At 39.1% G+C, this 17,972-nt stretch overlaps 1 protein-coding gene across 3 annotated transcripts in view; it reads left to right on the top strand.

The window, feature by feature from the left end:
• lipeb (lipase, hormone-sensitive b) overlaps positions 1-17,607 on the top strand; it is a 37,564-nt gene extending 19,957 nt beyond the window's left edge. For all 3 annotated transcript variants that reach the window (XM_072691757.1, XM_072691772.1, XM_072691764.1), the window contains exons 5-13: positions 3,246-3,391; positions 3,557-3,742; positions 5,441-5,593; positions 6,090-6,234; positions 6,751-6,978; positions 7,290-7,436; positions 11,427-11,644; positions 11,781-12,041; positions 13,342-17,607. In XM_072691757.1, coding sequence (XP_072547858.1) covers positions 3,246-3,391; positions 3,557-3,742; positions 5,441-5,593; positions 6,090-6,234; positions 6,751-6,978; positions 7,290-7,436; positions 11,427-11,644; positions 11,781-12,041; positions 13,342-13,668 — 1,811 coding nt within the window. In that variant the 3' untranslated portion in view covers positions 13,669-17,607. The remainder of the gene's footprint in view (positions 1-3,245; positions 3,392-3,556; positions 3,743-5,440; positions 5,594-6,089; positions 6,235-6,750; positions 6,979-7,289; positions 7,437-11,426; positions 11,645-11,780; positions 12,042-13,341) is intronic.
• The last annotated feature ends 365 nt before the right edge of the window (positions 17,608-17,972 follow it).

The following is a 17,972-nucleotide window of genomic DNA, read 5'->3' as shown; positions in this document are numbered from 1 at the left end:
TCACTGGTGGTCATTTCTGGATAGTAGATGGATATATTTACATTGTGACCCCTGGTTCCTATCACTACCAAAGTAAAAAGAGTCAAGCTGATAAGTTAATCAATGCACTATTGCACATCAAACCCACTGTAAATGACTTCATTTACACTTGCTGATGATTGCATTATGAAAACGGGAACATCTGAGGAATTCCTCTTTATGTAATGTGTGCAGAAATTCAAAAAGAGCTTGTAGTGGCCTTTACAATATCTACTCTACTAGAGTTCCTTACTATAATGAAATGTGTACCCAGGACCAAGCTTGAAATGTAGGCCTAGAGTCACACCAAACCCAGTAGTGTCTGCTGTTTGACCAAATTGAACTAGTTTCTGTGCCTTTTGTTAAACATGTATTCAACAAAAAAAATGAACCTGAAGCATTTAAAAGGGACGATTTTACTATTCGGTGTTCTAGCAGTGTGAGTAATCAGTAGATTGCAGTGCTTCTGGTGAGTAGTGATATTATACATAGTGAATAGCTGTAGTGAGTAAATTGGAAACTGGTTGGCTTTTCTCCTCGTGTTCCTCCAAGGTACTACTTTGGTGTAACAGGGGTAAAGTTGAACAATGGAGACCGAGGTCTGAGCAATGAGATAGTGGGTGATGGATTGCACGTGTCTAATTTACCCTGCATTATTCATTGTGCCGTGTACATGCAAAAGGTATAGAGGCTACTGTCTTTCTAAGGCAACAGAAGTCTTTAAATGTGGGGCTATTAGATATGTTTACAAATAAATTAACTAGAAATTGACGTTCTATATGTCCTAATAAAAAAATAAATAAATTAGCAGAATGGCTTGCCACACAGAACTGATCATGCAGTCCTGAAAATGAAGATTACAAGGGTTATTTGTGTTTTTTTCATAACCATTTTAAAGGTTTATAGAACCATATCTTGATGTAAGTACATTTACAAGGTCTTCACTCTCACACCTCTGTTATAAAAATGTTTCTTTATGGAACCAAATTCGTTCTTCTGTGGCATCAGTCAAAGAACCGTTCATAGCCCCTTTATCTTTAAGAGTGTAGGCAGTCACACCAAGCTGTGAGATTATAGATTGTGGTTCTGCCTGTTTTGAAAAGCTGTAATCAAAGCTACACTGTATGTCCAAGTGTTTGTGGAACAAATAAATGCACACACACACAGATTGTCTAATCCCTGTAGAGAAGCACTGGCAGTAGAATGGGACTCTGTACCCTTGATGTCTGAAAGAAACAATGACTGAGCATATGTCCCAATACATTTGTCCCTATAGTGTATTCATATAAAACCCTGTTCAGAGACCCGTCAGATGCTTTTGTTAACTTGTTGCACTCTTGTCCTGGTTTTGTCAGTCAACCTCTTTCATGCAGATATTGAAAAGCCTTTTAAAAACAATGTTAAAAATGCCTAAATATGAAAAACAATAAAGCTTTTGCACACAAAGCAAAAGTCATAGCTAGGTTGGTGACATACCGCTGTACAGCTGAGAGCATTGTTAAAACTGCTGATGCAGTTGAGATCATCTGTATATTTATATGAGCAGTATACTCTTGTTTTGCATTCATCTTTATTTTATTATAATATGGTTATTTTCCTTTTTAACTGGAGAGATAAGGCATTTGTATAAGGCTATCCTTATGAGAAGGCCATTGTGGAAAGCATTGGAAGTTATATTGGCATTTATTCTAATGTTGCTTTAACCCTTGTGCAGTCTTAATAAACGCTATGCTCCCCTTGTCCTGAGGGTCACAAATAACCCAATCTATGTACCCTGGTGGTTTACAGCTTTCTTGGAAGTTTCTTAGAAGGTCACTCTGGAAAAGTCAACCAATTTCAAGCTAGAAAAAGATCATTTTCTCTACTGTTAAACATAATGGCGGGTCAGTAGCTGGTTTTGACCCTTAGGATGACACTAGGGTTAAGGTTTTGGTTAACTCTTGAAGCAATAACTAAGCCATAAGTCCTCACCCCAGACAACGACTACCCTCAAAAAGCCACAAATAAAGTGGCATCGAACATCAGTCTACCTGTCCCAACGCACCATGTTCAGGAAGCCTAGTCTAGTAAGCCTTTTCTGACCAGGTCGTATGTGCCCGTTTTGCTGTATGTTAGGTAACCCTTGCAGCCCTTCTACACTGTCACTCAGTTCCTCAGTCCACATTTTAGGTGCCTGAAAGAAAGCCAGGACAGGACTAATGAATTTACAAGATGCTTTGCTAAGCAGCCTCCCTGGAAGGATGCTGCTGGTCAGCATTTTTTGTTCCCAAAATGCTGCAAGTGGGGGCTACGTGACTCATTATAACCCAGTTGTGTGGGATGAGATAAAGTACTAAGCTGGATAACAGCTTAAGGCTATTGGTCAGACGTTTGTGCTCTGTTCCTGGTATAACCTTCAAACTACTGGCATGGCTTTTGTCAAACTCTTAGACCAAAATGCACCGTGGTATCTTGAAGTACTGCCTTTCCCAGGTTTTCTGTGGGTTTTTTTTTTTTTTTTTTTTTTGGTAGCATTGTTTTCCACAATTCTGTCTAGTCAGCACCCCAAAATAAATTCAGCTGACCATGGCATGCCATTTGTTATAAACAAGTTCCAATACTGCATTATTTGAGCACAGTTCCTAGGGGTGACTGTTTAATGAGAACTTTACGGCTGGTGCTTTAAGTGCTTTAGGGACGTGCAGGGTCATTTTACTCTACATGTCCAAATGTTTGTGGACACCCCTTTTAATTAATGCATTCGGCTGACACAGATGTGCCAATGCGCACACACACACACACACACAGCTTATCTAGTCACTGTAAAGTATTGTCAATAGAATAGGATTCACTGGAGAAATGAATGTGTCCTCTGGAATGATGAAGGTGCTCCATCCAGTACTTTTGGTATGAGTTGCTGATCAACCAACATTCTGACTTTACTAACGCTCTTGTTGCTGAATGCAATCAAATACTTAAAGCAATGCTCCAAAAATATAGTAGATAGCTGTCCCTGGGCAGTAGAAACAGTTACTTAAACAAAAGTGATATACACTTTTTTTTTTCTACCCTTCATTTCCGGAGGGGGAAAAAAAAAGAAAAAAGAATGAGCTGGTGTCCCAATACTTTTGCCCATATAGTTTATATGAGGATGCTGGTGCTTAAGGCTCTTATACCATATCATAAGGCAGATATTAATTAATGTGCTTCTCTTGTCTCTGTCTCCCATCCATCAATCTTTCTCTCAGGTGTTGCTGCTAGTTCTTTTTTCACCTCAGGAAAATTTGCCATTGATCCGGAGCTGAGGGGTCAGGAGTACGAGCGCATCACTCAGAACTTGGACGTTCATTTCTGGAAGACTTTTTGGAATGTTACTGAAACTGAAGTTCTTGCAGTCAGTATAAACATTTGATTGTGTTTTGCAAATACAGCTTTAGTTAGAGATATATATGTTGCTTCTGTTACAGTGGTATATTCCTGCCACCTTTTGATTCATAAAACCATCTGCTTTCTCTTGTTCCACGAAGTGTCAGCTCTCTTTTTTTTTCTTTTTTTTCAGGGTTTGGCCAGTATGACCTCTGCTCAAGTGAAGGTGAATCGTGCCCTGTCTGTGCCACCTGTGTCCTTCGACCTCCCACTGGCTGCTGATCCCACCCACACAGTAATGATCTCTCCTCCTGTGGCCCATATTGGCCCTGGCCCAGTCCAGATGAGGCTCATCTCTAATGAATTGAGGGAGGGACAGGTAATGTGCCAATTCATGCCTCAGTTCATTGTGTTCTTACTTCAGTCTTTGGGTCAGACCAGACATGCAGTGTGTTTTTAGTGTATAGGGTTGTTGTATGATGTATTGAAGAATCAGTTCTGTTTTAATAGGAATATCCTTACTTTTGGTGGTTTCAGTGAGCTTGTGTTCTACCTTTAAACGTGTTACTTTACCTGGCTGGGCAGATATGTGATCATTGTTCCACATTTTTCTTTTTTTTTTCTTGTAATATACATACAGAGTAAAAATATAAATAATGCACACCTAAGAGTTGGTTTAAATTTTACTTAGCAAGTAGCTCCTTTGCCAGATGATTTTAGTAGCTAGACAAGCTTCTGGCATAATTCTGATTGGACATTTGACCACCCTTCTTGACAATTGGGAGCATTGTCCTCTTGGAACACCCAATTATGCCAGGTTTCTACCGTCCAGCCGATTGGTTTGAGGTCATGTTGAAGAGTTCTGAGGCAGTCCTCCTGTCTTTTTTTATTATTTAATTTACTTTGTGCAGTACAGCAGTAAACCTCTGGCAGCAAAACAGCCCTAAAGCATGATACTACCACCACCGTGCTTAACAGTTGGTATAGTGTTCCCGGAGTTAAATGGCTCCATAAAACATTCCTGCAGAAGGCTTTTCTTTGGTCATGTGTTCATCTGCAAACTTTAGTCAGGTTTGAAGGTGTTGATTTTGGAGCTGGGGCTTCTTTTATTTATTGCAGCCTCTTGGTCCATTGTGACGTGAAATTTGCTCGTGTTCCAACAGGTTCTAAATATCAAGTAAAATTATCTTGGTAACGTCCCAGGTTTTGAGAGTGACCAGGGCTCTAGATTCACAGTTAATCATTTCTTTCAGAACACACTGGATGTGACTTGAGTTAATGAAATCAGGAAGTTGTTAAAATACTATAATTATTGGAGCTTTAGTAACATGTTCATTCAATAAACAAGTGTTCAGTCAGAAGTGATTTTGGAAAGCTGTATGGACGAAGGTATTGGGACACCTGTGTGTCCTCATTCATTGTTCTGAACTCAGGGGTTGTAAAAAATCTTGTTGATTCTTGATTTTTTTGGAGTTACAGTCTGAAGATACTAGATTTTGGAGCATTGCACCCACCTTATCCCAAACTCCACAACTTATGCCAAAAGTATGCAATGGGGCACCATCATTCCAAAGAACACCGTTCCTCTGTTTCACAAATCAGTGCTGGGGTTTGGCATTAGGCATGGTGCTAGTAGATTCAAACGTAATGCCAGGGGTGGACCTTATACCCTTCTATTGGGCATTGTGCCAATAGGTTCATGTTTATCTGCTCCAGAGTCCTGTTCCATTGGCAGTACTTCTTTACAATCACTAGACTGGCTGTATGTGTGCATTTGCACCTCTTTGTGAGTGCAGCTTCAAGTAGCTGAATGCATTAATTAAAAAAGGGGTGTTCACAAACATTTGGACATATAGTGTATATAGTTCATGTTATTTCTTCTTTCTTCTCTGTCTCTGTTCTTTATTAAGTAATAATTATGTAAAGCTGCTTTGTGACGACAACAGTTGTAAAAAGCGCTAAACAAATAAATTTGACTTGACTTGACTTGACTTGTATGTTGCCTTCAGTACTGTAACCCCACGCTTGGTTACAGTATAAAAGCCTAGTAACATCAAGCATGTTCTTTTCTCATTAGGACAGTGAAATGTTATTGGCAATGGCTCGTTCTGAGGGTGGCCCCATCTCTCTCTCTTTGGGCCTCAAGCCTAAGAGGAGCCCCCCATCACCTTGGCTTGTGGTGCACTACCATGGAGGAGGCTTTGTGGCGCAGACGTCCAAATCACACGAGGTACACAATTCCCCTCTCTTCTACATATATTACTTTCAGCACCACACTGGCAGAGTGTCAGCCTATGCCAAGCACTAGAACGGAGGGAGTAATTACTGTCTCAGGGCATGAACTGATGTTGCTTCTCTCAATGACTCATTGATCCAGATGCGGGATAATGGATGAGCTTGATTTAATCATTCTCCACCACGCAGGCGCTTGTGTGCCTTCAGAGAAATCCAGGGAGCCTAGGGCTAACATTTCCAAGGTTTAGCAGTTTTATTATGCAAAGCAACCTAAAGCCTTCTACATAAATATTTAAACAACAAAGTGCTTCCAGGCTTAAATCTGTGTTGGTATTTTCCTCGTAATAACTATTGCATCAGGTCTGGTGAAACTGTGAGCTGGGTCATGGAGACCCAGAATGGTCCTAGAGGTATCTTAAAACATAAACTTAAGTGAATTAATAAAGTAAATTAGTGTCCGAATGCTGACTGAGTGTTTTCTCCAACTTCAGCCCTATCTGAAGAGCTGGTCTCAGGACCTGAATGCTCCAGTCCTGTCAGTAGACTATTCTCTTGCCCCAGAGGCTCCATTCCCAAGGGCTTTGGAGGAGTGTTTCTATGCTTACTGCTGGGCCATCAAGAACCACAACCTTCTGGGTAAGTGAAGCTAGGCCCAAGAAGATTCATATTTTATATGACTGTGATGACATTATGGATGTCTGTGGGTATAGCAATGTTTCTTCTGTGTGAATGAAGGTAAAATTACCTTCTGAATACCATGATGCATGCAAGTTTTAAACAACATTTAATGCTTATGGAAAAAACATCAAAGTCATCATAAGAAATGTTTGATTTGAAAATCCACTGTCCTCTTTGCATGGTGTAGAATATTATTTCCCAAGCTTTAGTTGTATTGCTGTAATAACAGATTCCAGGGCGGCCATACCAAGTAAGCCTGTAACCAAGTAGTTTGCTACAAATGCATACAAATGCAGCCTTTGTGTAGGCTGACTGTTAAAAGCACTGGATATAACACACGTAAAACAAACGATCCATATAATCAAAACTTATTTCATGATCACAATTTAATAAAATCTTAATTGATTATCTGTAAATTAGTTTATTGAATTTTCTTTGACTTTCTAATTGAATTCAATTCTTCTCTTTTTTTAGGTTGGACTGGTGAGCGTGTGTGTTTGGCTGGCGATAGTGCCGGGGGGAACCTTTGTGTGACCGTGTCAATGAGGGCTGTGGCTCATGGAGTGCGCTTGCCGGATGGTATCATGGCTGCTTATCCTGCCACCTTGCTCACCGCCTATGCCTCGCCATCCCGCCTCCTCAGCCTTATGGATCCTCTTCTGCCTCTTAGCGTGTTGTCCCGCTGCCTCAGTGCTTACGCAGGTCAGAGACAGTAATATGAGTAATATTCAGAAGAGTGTCTGGTTGCAGTATGAACATTTAGAACAGAGCAGTGGTTTATTAGTTATGCCTTAACTTTGAAAATGCAGAAATGACCCAATGAAACAACAGAAGTGAAGATTGTCATGATGGTCTCTTGAAGCATTGCATGAAATAATCAAGTGATCTCCAGCACTTATGTTGTGTTCTGCATAGCTGGGTGTTCTGTATGACTGTGGCAACAATTTTATTCATTCCTTTTCTGCATTCATGCTTTTCTTCAGTTGTTGGTTGTGTGTTTTGATTGATTGCAGGTATGGACTCGCAGGTGGAGAAACAAGTAGAGAAAGTCAGCACTCTGGGCATGGTGAGGAGAGACACTGCTCTTCTCCTCAGAGACTTCAAACAAGGAGCTTCTAACTGGATTCATTCTCTTCTGGATCCCAACAGAGCGAGTGCAGGTATGTGGTTTTATTTCCATTAAAGTACAGCAGATTTAAGATGTATTTTAGTGTAGTGTAGTAATGGGGTGAGTAAGTAATGATTTCATGCAAACTTGCTTGATTAAGACTTGAGGCATTTTTAGCAGAACCTTATTAAAATCCAATGTAGGTCAGTGTTGTTTCTTAAAGTGTACATGGTCATATGGAAGCTGGATCTCAGCTCCTAATAAGCAGGCCGAGGGACAACAGTGGTAATAAAAATAATTCACGAGGAAAATACACTGGGGGCTCACAAGGGGAACCCATCCAAATGAAATACAACCTAGAATGTCATACTGTACGTACCTTAGCATAACTGAATAATTAAAAGTTATGTCCTCAGTCAAAAGCAAAACCCACATTAGTAAAACTAACCAAAGGTAAAGCTCGAAACTGCTATGTAACAGTTTTGGCTTATTACACCCCCAAAATGTACATACACTTCGCATACTAGCTGGCTAGTGGCTAAACTCAACAGTTTATGGAAGCAAGGCAAAAAAGCCTCAAAGCAGAAGAATGCGGCCCACGGAAGCAGCCGGGGGTGCATCTAAGAGGCTAAAAACGAATTATTTTTACAAGATCAGAGAAGAGAAAGAGGACAACTAGGTGCAGTCTGTTCAGCTTGATAACCATCTACCCTGGCAAAAGGTCCCAGAGAGGATAGTTACACTATAGGTGAGACTTAGGAATAATTGTAAAGCTATGCTATGCAATATATCTTGGTGGTGTAAATCAACCAATAAAACAAAGCTTATTATTAATATTATTAGTTGTATAATTATATTATTAATTATTTTCACCTCAAAGTCACATACTAATTATTAATACAAGAAAGATTAAATACTCAATAAATGTGTTCTGTGGCAGCTTTTAAAGAAAATAAAGATTTATGAGAGTTTAGTTAGTAATAGTCAGCCTAAATACAGATAATATCATAATTTCAAGAGAGAAGTGATGATTGATTGGTCATTGCTGTCTATTCGTTCTAAAATGATTAGATGATTCAATTGCATACCTTTTCTGAACTCCCCAGTATGATGACAAATCAAGTCAGGCTGTATTTGGTTGAATGAAACGTGCGGATGATCTTACTATGAAATTCTGCTGTATTATCACTGAAAATAGCATTAGATTCCTCTACAGTGTCTCAGGACAACCTACTGTCTGCAGTACAGTATTACTAGAACGCAAGTCTGTATGAAGTCTAGACCATTGTTTACAATAGGTCATTTCTGTGTATGAGGTGACCTTCTATTGTATTCAGTTTCTGGCATAATTTTGTATAGCGACAAGCCACAGTCCACATTATGGAGTAGTTTATCTTCAATAAGCAACTGATAAAATATCACTTATTCAGCTGGAACTTTCTTTTTTGAATACACAGAACTCTATATATCACACTAAACCAACAGTAGTGACCTGTTCCTGAAAGCCAGAAATGAGGAAGATTTAGATCACCTCTAGCTAGGCTTGTGTTATGCTGGCCACAGTGCTGGGTTATAGCAAATAAAATGACTAACTCTGCTTTATAACATTTATTAATTCTGCAGTGGTTACTGTTTGGAGTCAAGTCCAACTGAGTGCTAGTGTCTTCATTATGACTGATTACTAAAATGTGGCACTTTGATGTTTTAATTAATTTTATAACAAGCATTAATTTTATAATTATTTTTTTCTTAAGGAGATGAGTTAAAAGATGACTTCTAGAGAGCTGTGTGTTTATGGAATGTCCAATGAATCTACGAGGCTATTGTCCAGTGCCCCCACCTAATCCCTTCTCTCTGAGCATGATTACCAAATGACTCAGCAAGTGTTCAGTGAATCAGTGAATGAGCTTCTTTTGAGACTTGTTGACCTGAATTATAGGCGCGTTCACTCCAAGTACGTTATCTGTACAGGCTTGCATGCTATATACATATCAGACGCTTACAACTAATGTGTTTTAGTAAAGTGAATAATACAGGATACAGGACACTTTATCATTCGCATCACATGTGGTACATGGGGTGGAATGAAATTGTGATTTCAAGGTCCCAGTTACACCCAAAGAGCAATATTGAATAAATAAAATGATAAAATATAAAAAGAGTAGACATAAATAGGAGAAGTAGAGAAATGTAAAAAGCAGCAATATGATCACAATATGACCATAAGTAGCGGTAACATAATAAAGTGTCAAGTAGGGTGTCAAGTGTGGGTAAAGTGTAAGTGTCCCTGAAAAGTGTCAGTGCAGTGTGTTTGGCTAGGTGGAGTTTAAGAGTCTTACAGCTTCTAATAATAGTATTACTTGTATCTGATTGTTCTTATTTGTCACATACATAGTTATACACCGTGCAACAAGCAGTGAAATGCTTTGATAACGGTTTGCTCTCATAAAACAATAGTAGAGTAGAATATATAAAATAAGCTTTGTCAGATATAATTAACAAAGAAAGTCTAATAAAATCAAATACTCAATATATACAGAGATGATAACAAACATAAAAGACTAAATATATAGTACACAGATATATGAATATGAATGTACACAGAGAACAATGAGCGATGCAGAGATGGATTGTTAAGTGTAAAGTGCTACAAAAGCAAAGTGGATGTGCAACATTATGTGCAACAAAATGTAGAGTTTCTGCTGTCATAGAAAAATCTAGAGGAAATGAGAAAAAGTGGTACAAATGCCCTGGAAATAGTAGGGAGGTCCTGGAAAAGTTGAGCTATTGAACCCAATTTGGTGCCATGTATAACTTTTAAAAATGAAAATGTAACTTTTGCACTATTTCTAGACCTTAGTACTAATGGGGGCAAAAAGAGCTGCACTCCTAAAAATGAAGATGCAATAAAACGTTTTTGGACGCTCTTAAGAGTTTTTGTCATAGGGATGCATTACATTTCTATTTTGAAAAGAACTGCTACATTAAGTAAAGGTTTTTAAATTCTTAAATAGGTTCTTTACTCCAAGGTGCTTTTAATAATTCTACCCATGTGTGTAGAAAGAAAGTTTGGCCACATAAAAGTCCTGTTCCTTAAAATTTCATACCGCTTCATGTTCTACACATTTGCAGTACCCTTTCACAAGTTCTGTCCATGCTTTGTAATGCAAGTAATGTTATGGCTACATGCTGAAAAATAGCTGTGTACTAGTGTAGGTGCTGTGTAAAACGCTGCTGTCCAATGAAAAACATGTGTCTCCAATTTTTGTTCTTTTTTTAGTTTTCTCCATGGTTTGAACCCTGTAGCTGCTCTGTACACTGCATTAATAATTCTGCATCAATAGACCAATAAAATGCTCTAAATTACATGAAATAAACTCTTATCTTACATTAACGTCCATTCAAAGTTAAGAGGATTTTTTTAAGGTCACCATTTTGGAGATGCATGTTTTTCATTGGACAGTGGCAATATGTAGTGTGCATACCATACATATATGTATATGTAACCTGGCGGACAACAAAGACATTGGCATGCTATTCATTGTGGAAAAACTCTGGGGGCATGTTTGTAAGGGTCCTTAATCAACACTGTTAAGTTGGCTTAGCCAGAGCTGATCTTAATGAACTTTGGTCATTTGTGGATAGACACCAGTGTGCCTTGGAGGCCCTCTACAGTCACCACTGCTTTAGTCATGCTTGTGTTTCTTCATTACAGCAGTGAGTGTGTGTGAATTGTGAGATCGACCTTGGTACTTTTAAGCAATCTCTTATAGCAACTGGGTTCATTCTAAGCCCTATCATATAGGCCCTAACATAGAACCCTGTGGGACTACACCATAGTTATTCACTTTAGGATTAATAACGTCATCATTAACCTGGGTGTAAACTTGCTTTTTGTATGAGAATGTATCTTGCAGGATGCAGAAATATGAGACATCTTGCAAGTTTTGGTGAACGCAGGCATTGATTTTTGGGGGATTATGCTAATGCTAATAAACTCATCCTCTCTCTTGCTTATCATGTCCTCCACCTTTCTTTTCAGAGACTGTGAGGAACAGTGTGTCTGATGGGACCCTGACTTCTACACACACTGACCCTTTGACTCCAGTGGCTTCATCTGACTTCTCAGTGAGGAGAGAATCTCTGAAAAGTCAAACCTGTCAGAATCTGACTACACACACCATCAGCCCCAGCAGCACCAACAGCACCACAGTACACCAGAATCCTGTCCTCAATACCACATCACTCCCTGAGAGCAAGGTACTCCCTGAACCCTACTTTCACAATCAGTTCTTTATGTTGTCTTCATCAGGTTAAGTAGAAACGTTCTTCAATGTTGATAATTTTTTCTTATTCAAATTCTTCATTTTTCTACCTTCTTCCTTCTGTAATTCAGCCAGAGGATGTCAATTTCTTCCATTGCAAGGAAGTAGATCCCTCTGTGTCAAGTTCGATCTCCGCTGTAGCTGTACCTCCTCCAGAAAGAAAGGCAGACTGTGATAATCCAAGAGAATTTCCTGAGGGCTTTGAGCCATTGCGCTCAGAGCAGCTTGCTGAGATGAAGGTCGACTCTTCCCCCATCTTCAGAAATCCCTACATGTCCCCCCTTCTGGCTCCAGACAACATGCTAAAAGGACTTCCTCCTGTACACATAGTGGTAAGGGAGTCACTATTGGTTGTTTTGAGGGTATTTTTAATTAATGTGTATGGAAAAAAATGGCACTAGGTGGGACTTTGAAGGTAGTGGATGCATGCATTAATTAATGACTGCACTGATTAGATTCTATTTTAAAGCGCGAGAGACTGGAGGCTTGAGCCAAATAGCCCACTTTCAGAAGCCACCAAGGTGACCTGTTGAAAAAGTCATCTTAAGACCCATTTAGGGAGTGTTTAAGCCTAAATGATGTCTATTAGTCAAGTTGAAATACATTTAAAAAGATATTTAGCAGGAAGTGTGTGCAGAAATTTGCTATTCAAGTTATTCTGGAGTCTGAACATGGATAATTGTCTAGAAAACATGCTTCCAATGTAGAGCATTTAGTAGTTTTTTTGTTTTTTTTTAATGGCCAAAGCCATTATATAAAGTGGACGGGGCAAAATCAAAATTTTAACGGGTCAAAATCTTTATGGTTTTGATGGCATTTTATTTGAGGTAAACAGCAGAAAATAGACCTGAGGCACAAAATACCAGTATTATTAACTGATATTACGGTATAATTAAGGTATAATAGTTTGTCTGTATGTGGTCAATGTTGCGTAACAACCTTGTATCTCCCAAAATTGCAAATTTACAGAAGTAGGAGAAATCCTTCTAAAGTTTTAAGTCAGTGTAAAGATGATATTCCAGGTCATTTTGAAACATTTATATTGGTCCATTCATCATAAAATGTTGAGATCATATACACATCAAAATGGAGATGCAAGGTTTTTGCATGACGACATGCAACAATTCAATCATGATCTACCACTAAAATCTGATGAGCATACTGCTAAACACATTTTGCTGGAACAGGTAGCCAGGGTAATGCTGCTGCTTTTAGTCTCTACTGCTAACTGTTTTGGCATTAATTGTATTTAATTGTATAAAAAATATAATTAATAATTGCAAATATCTGAAGCTATAAAAGAAAATATTTCCAGCAGCTTCGGTTGTGCTGGATGTAATAAAAAAATATATATAATAATAATGATAACAGTACATTTTTCTAAACATTACTGAAAGGTCAGCTTTTGAAAGGGGTAACAGTTTGTTAGCAGTAGTGACCTTAACTCTGAATTTGTTGAACTTTCTGAGAAAATGCTAATGCTACTGTGAAGCTTTCAAGAAGAAGCGCCAAAATCTGTGGAATGTGTGAAAATGGATCCGGCTCTGGCTGTTCTCTCTGAATTACGCAGAAAATTCCTAGAAGCCTCATTAATTAATGTCTGCTTTCCTGTCTGCTCCTTCTCCCCCCCAGGCCTGTGCTCTGGACCCAATGCTAGATGACTCTGTGATGTTTGCCAAACGACTGCGGAACGTGGAGCAGCCCGTGACTCTGTGTGTGGTGGATGACCTCCCGCATGGCTTCCTCAGCCTGTCCCAGCTTTCCAAGGAGACCCGTGAGGCCTCTAATGTCTGCATGGAGCGCATTAGAGAGGTCTTCATCACTAAAGACCCCCCTCCAGAGCTGCGTAAACACCGCAGACTGGAAAGGACGAGTTATGGGGCCTCCGGCACAAAGGGAGCTTCAAACAAGCTCTTTCAGAGGACCACTAGCAAAGATGGTGGAGAAGCCGTAGTTTGAAAAGCTTTTACTGTAAGCTTTCAAGTGAAGACTGCTTTTGTCTTGACAAATGAGAATAGGGAGAGGGAGGAAGGTAGGCCTGTTTGAGAAGTAGGATGGAAGGCTTACTAAAATCACTATGCAACAATACAGTAGAATAAGAAGGTGCAGTCAAGTGGTGCAGTAATGGCTCATGAACGAAGCAATTCATTTGGTTTTGAGCCACCAATAAGTATATAAAATGAATGTGGAGAGGAGTGTGAGCACATACACGCACATACATGCACATACACTCCCATACACTCCTCATTTGACATAAAATAATGCCACTTTGCCTTTTACTTTGCTGCTTTGCTAAGTTTAAATACTGAGCATATGAAGCTCGTACAGCCACCAGCATTGCAGATACTGTTCCTGTCTTCTACAGTTCTAGATTTGCTGTACTCTTACTGTCACTGTATTGCTAGAAGCAGATGGGTGGTCCCTGACCCGTTCCTCATTCCTGCTAATTTCCTAGTTACTTTTTAATGAGTAAGCCAAATCAAATATCAAACTGTGACTTATAACATGTTTAGGAGTTTATATTCGTATCAGTGTTTGTTGATGGTAGTTTTGCTTATTGTCTTGATTTTCAGAAAGGAGAGCATTGGGCAGCCCAAAATACACTCTTAAAAATAAAGGGGTTACAAATGTCTCTTTGAGGGATGCCACAGAAGAGCCACTTTTGGTTCCATAAAGAAAAGCTTGATTGTAATAGAGATGTGAGAGTGTGACGAACCTTTAAACGGGTTCACCCTGCTCCCAACACGCCTGATCCAGTTAATCAGCTAATTAAAGTTCTTCCTGAAGTTGAAGGTTATTTTTAAGAGTGTAGATTTTAATCGTTCATGGAGTTTATTTCTTGCATGTTGTTATTTGTAAACGATATATTTCATTATTGTTTATTAGAGAAAGTCTTAAGTGGTAATTGATGTAAAACTCCTCAGCATTGAAAGCCTTGTAGATCTCGTAGCAAAGGAAACTGACACGCAGAACCACATTTAGCTTAGCACCAGCCATTGTGCCTAGTCTGCCTATACACCTCAGGCCATGCACTGCCAATGGAAGCATGCATCCTAATTAGTCATGCAAACGTGTACTTTTAACGTCTGTTTTACCCTTTTGACCCGAGACAGATTGCCACAGAACACTAGCTCATGCTTTTATTCATCTAAGGTCATTATGTAACAGTCTCTTGGGTGTATGGGAACAGGAACGGTTCTTGCCCTTCTTTTTTTGTTGTTTTTTTTCTTTCCTCCTCTCAGCCCTCCTCTTGTCCCTAGTTGCTGGCCTCTCTTCCTCTTCCTCATTGTCATAGGCATGTCTTGAGACCCTCTGCATGCTGACCCATTTCTAGCACCCAGCCTATGCAGGAGATATTTTAAGCCAAATCCCTCACAACCTTGAACCAATGAGCCATTTCAACTAGCACAAGTCCCAGCACTCTCCCCTTGTATGTCAATAGGAGGGCATAAAATCAGGCCGTCCCCCCTTTTTTCTTTTTTGCACCAGTATTTTAAAACAAACCGTTTTTATTCTGTTCAGTTTGCACAGCATTGCTTTGCACAACGGGAGAGAAGACCATAATGCTGATGAAACCATATGTTTGCTAATTTCCAAAATGCTTAATTGGAAATTCAGTTTATTATTAGAAAAAGACTGGGGTTGTTAGGGTGTCACGGTTAGTGGCCGTGTATCAGTGTAGTTTCGTAAAACCAGTGATCTTTAGTCTATTTTAGCTGAATGAAATTTTTTTTTTTTTTTGTAGATGCCATCTGCATTTCCATTAAATGAATGGAAGAGCACTGCCCTAAACATTACAGTGGTATATTAATGTATCCGAAAAGTGTACAATATATAAGGTTAGAAGTGGGTGATATATGGAAAAACACAATTATTATTAAAGACATTTTTATGATTCACAGTTTTTGACACATAGACAGAGTGCACCAGTAGCAGCCGACTTAAAAATCTGCTATTCAAATACTATCCCATACAGTAATGTTTATGTAATATTTGTGCTCTACATCCAGATGAACAGGATTAATATTGGCACATTTTGGTAATGAAATATGCAGTTGGTTAATGTTCTTTAAGCACTGATGATATGCACAATATATATTGGTTAATTCACAATAACACAATTTATTACCGTATAATAAAATATCATATTGCCCACATCTACAATTAAGCTACTATTAATAGTAATAATTATATGTCTAATAGGGTTACATCATTTAGTTTCTTTGTGTTTGTTTTACACATGGGGATTTTGAAGGAAAATGTTCTGAACAATAAGTGGTCGAAAACTAATGTTTGAAGTTAATGGCAGTGTGTATGAAGTTATATGTTGAATTATGTGTGAATGATGTTCACATTTTCCCACCTGCTTTGAACCGCCAGGACCGTGCTACCTCGTCTGTTGTGTATCCAGCTGTGTCTGCAATATGTTGTCAGCTACTAAAGTCCTGTAAAGTGACTTTAGCCCTATACTGAGATACAGTTCCATCCCCCAGAAGATGAAGCCCAGTAGGGAATTGTTAATATGACCTGAAATCAGAGACTTAGTAATACCACCATGCTTTCTCTATCTAGCTTTCTCTGTCTCTTACTCTCTCGTACTCGCTCTCACACTTTTCTCTCTCTCTCTCTTTGCCATCCCCCCACCACCCTCACAGACGGGTTGTGCTCTTGTTGCTATGGTAAAGAAAGCAGGGGTGGTTGTTGTTGCTTTACTTTTTGTGTTTGCTTGTTGGTGTCTTTCCTGTAACGTGTGCTTACTCAGCACTACTCACTACATTCCTTGTCAGTTCCATTTCTAGCACATAAATCAACCAGTTCCTGAGGTGGTCTTTCAATCAGAAGGCCCCACTGAAGCACATTTGTATGACTCCACTAAATTACTTTTCTTTAGATGTCCTTCTTTATGACTGATGGGGTTTTTTTTCTCACAGATGTCCCTGAAGTGAATGGACCATATATAGGTCTTGCACATCAATCTATCTAGCTTGCTATATATATATATATATATATTAGTACAGTAATACTGTAACTATATATAAAATGCCAATCAAACTTTGCACGGTCACTTAGTAACAATGATTAAGACTTTTCATGCTAATTATTCCATGTCAGAAGTTTATATTTTTGGAGTTATAGCTCTTCAGAAAACTTCAGAAAACCAGCACTTTATGACTAGGAAGGCATCAGTGTATAAAACTTAGAGAAGCTTCTTCTCACAAGCTCTTTAAACGTATACATTTTTTTTTCCTTCAGTTAAAAACACCACAAGTGCAAATGTATGTAAATGGAGGGTATGTATACAAGTATTTCCTGTTTAGACAGTATTTATACTTTCTCTACTAGAAGATTTGAAAGTTGCGAGTTTTATTTAGAGAGTTACTATATATTTTTGAACTGGTGCTTCGAGTTTTCGTGATGCTGTGTAGCTTTTAGTACGTTTATGGAGAAAGGTCAGACATCATGCCATAATTAATGGTTACAAACATCAGTTCATGTCTTCCTGATGCGACATCAACAAAAACTGCTCAACAAAAGCAGTTTCACAAAGAGTACACCCCGTGCTCATATTTATCATATAGCTTTATTGAGTGCTAATCTTGACTCTGTTCTGTCCGTCCACATATGTGCGACACTTGTATTGATTTTCGTCATTTGGAGGTGCGTCCAGCTGAAGAAAGCCAAAACATTCACTGCCGTCTACGGCAGCTACCAATTTTAACACAATGCATCCGCTCCTATTTCCAGCAGTATATAATGAATAACTCTAACTCTACTCGCCACATTTCAAATGCAGTTCCTGTTCCTGATATATCCAGATGTTCGTCGACCTTTCCCTAGGTTTGATCATTACGTTTTGTCTGTGTTAATCAATCTTGGAATAAAGTTCATCTGACCTCATTTTATGTGTGGCTGTAGTGTCTTGGCCTGGCTAGTGCAGTGTTGTATAATAACCAGTGTTTCACACAGTCCAAACACATAAGATAAAGGTGCAAGTATTTGTCTCTGTACTATGTACAGCAAAGTGTGTCCTCCACATTTGACCCATCTGTGGTAGTAAACACACACACACACACAATAGTGAACTAGGGGCAGAGTAGAGACACACCCAGAGCAGTGGGCAGCCAACTCTAGTGCCCAGGGAGCAGAGCGGGTGAAGGGCCCTGCTCAAGGGCCCAACAGTGGTGAGCTTGGGTATCAAACCCACAACCCGGTCATCAATAGCCAAGAGCTCTAACTGCTCAGCCAGCACTGCCCACGTTAGC

The sequence above is a fragment of the Salminus brasiliensis genome, chromosome 1 (genome assembly GCF_030463535.1).
Source record: "Salminus brasiliensis chromosome 1, fSalBra1.hap2, whole genome shotgun sequence".
Taxonomy (NCBI): Eukaryota; Metazoa; Chordata; class Actinopteri; order Characiformes; family Bryconidae; genus Salminus; species Salminus brasiliensis.
The sequence above is the reverse complement of the archived record's forward strand: the minus strand, read 5'-3'. Positions and strand labels throughout refer to the sequence as shown.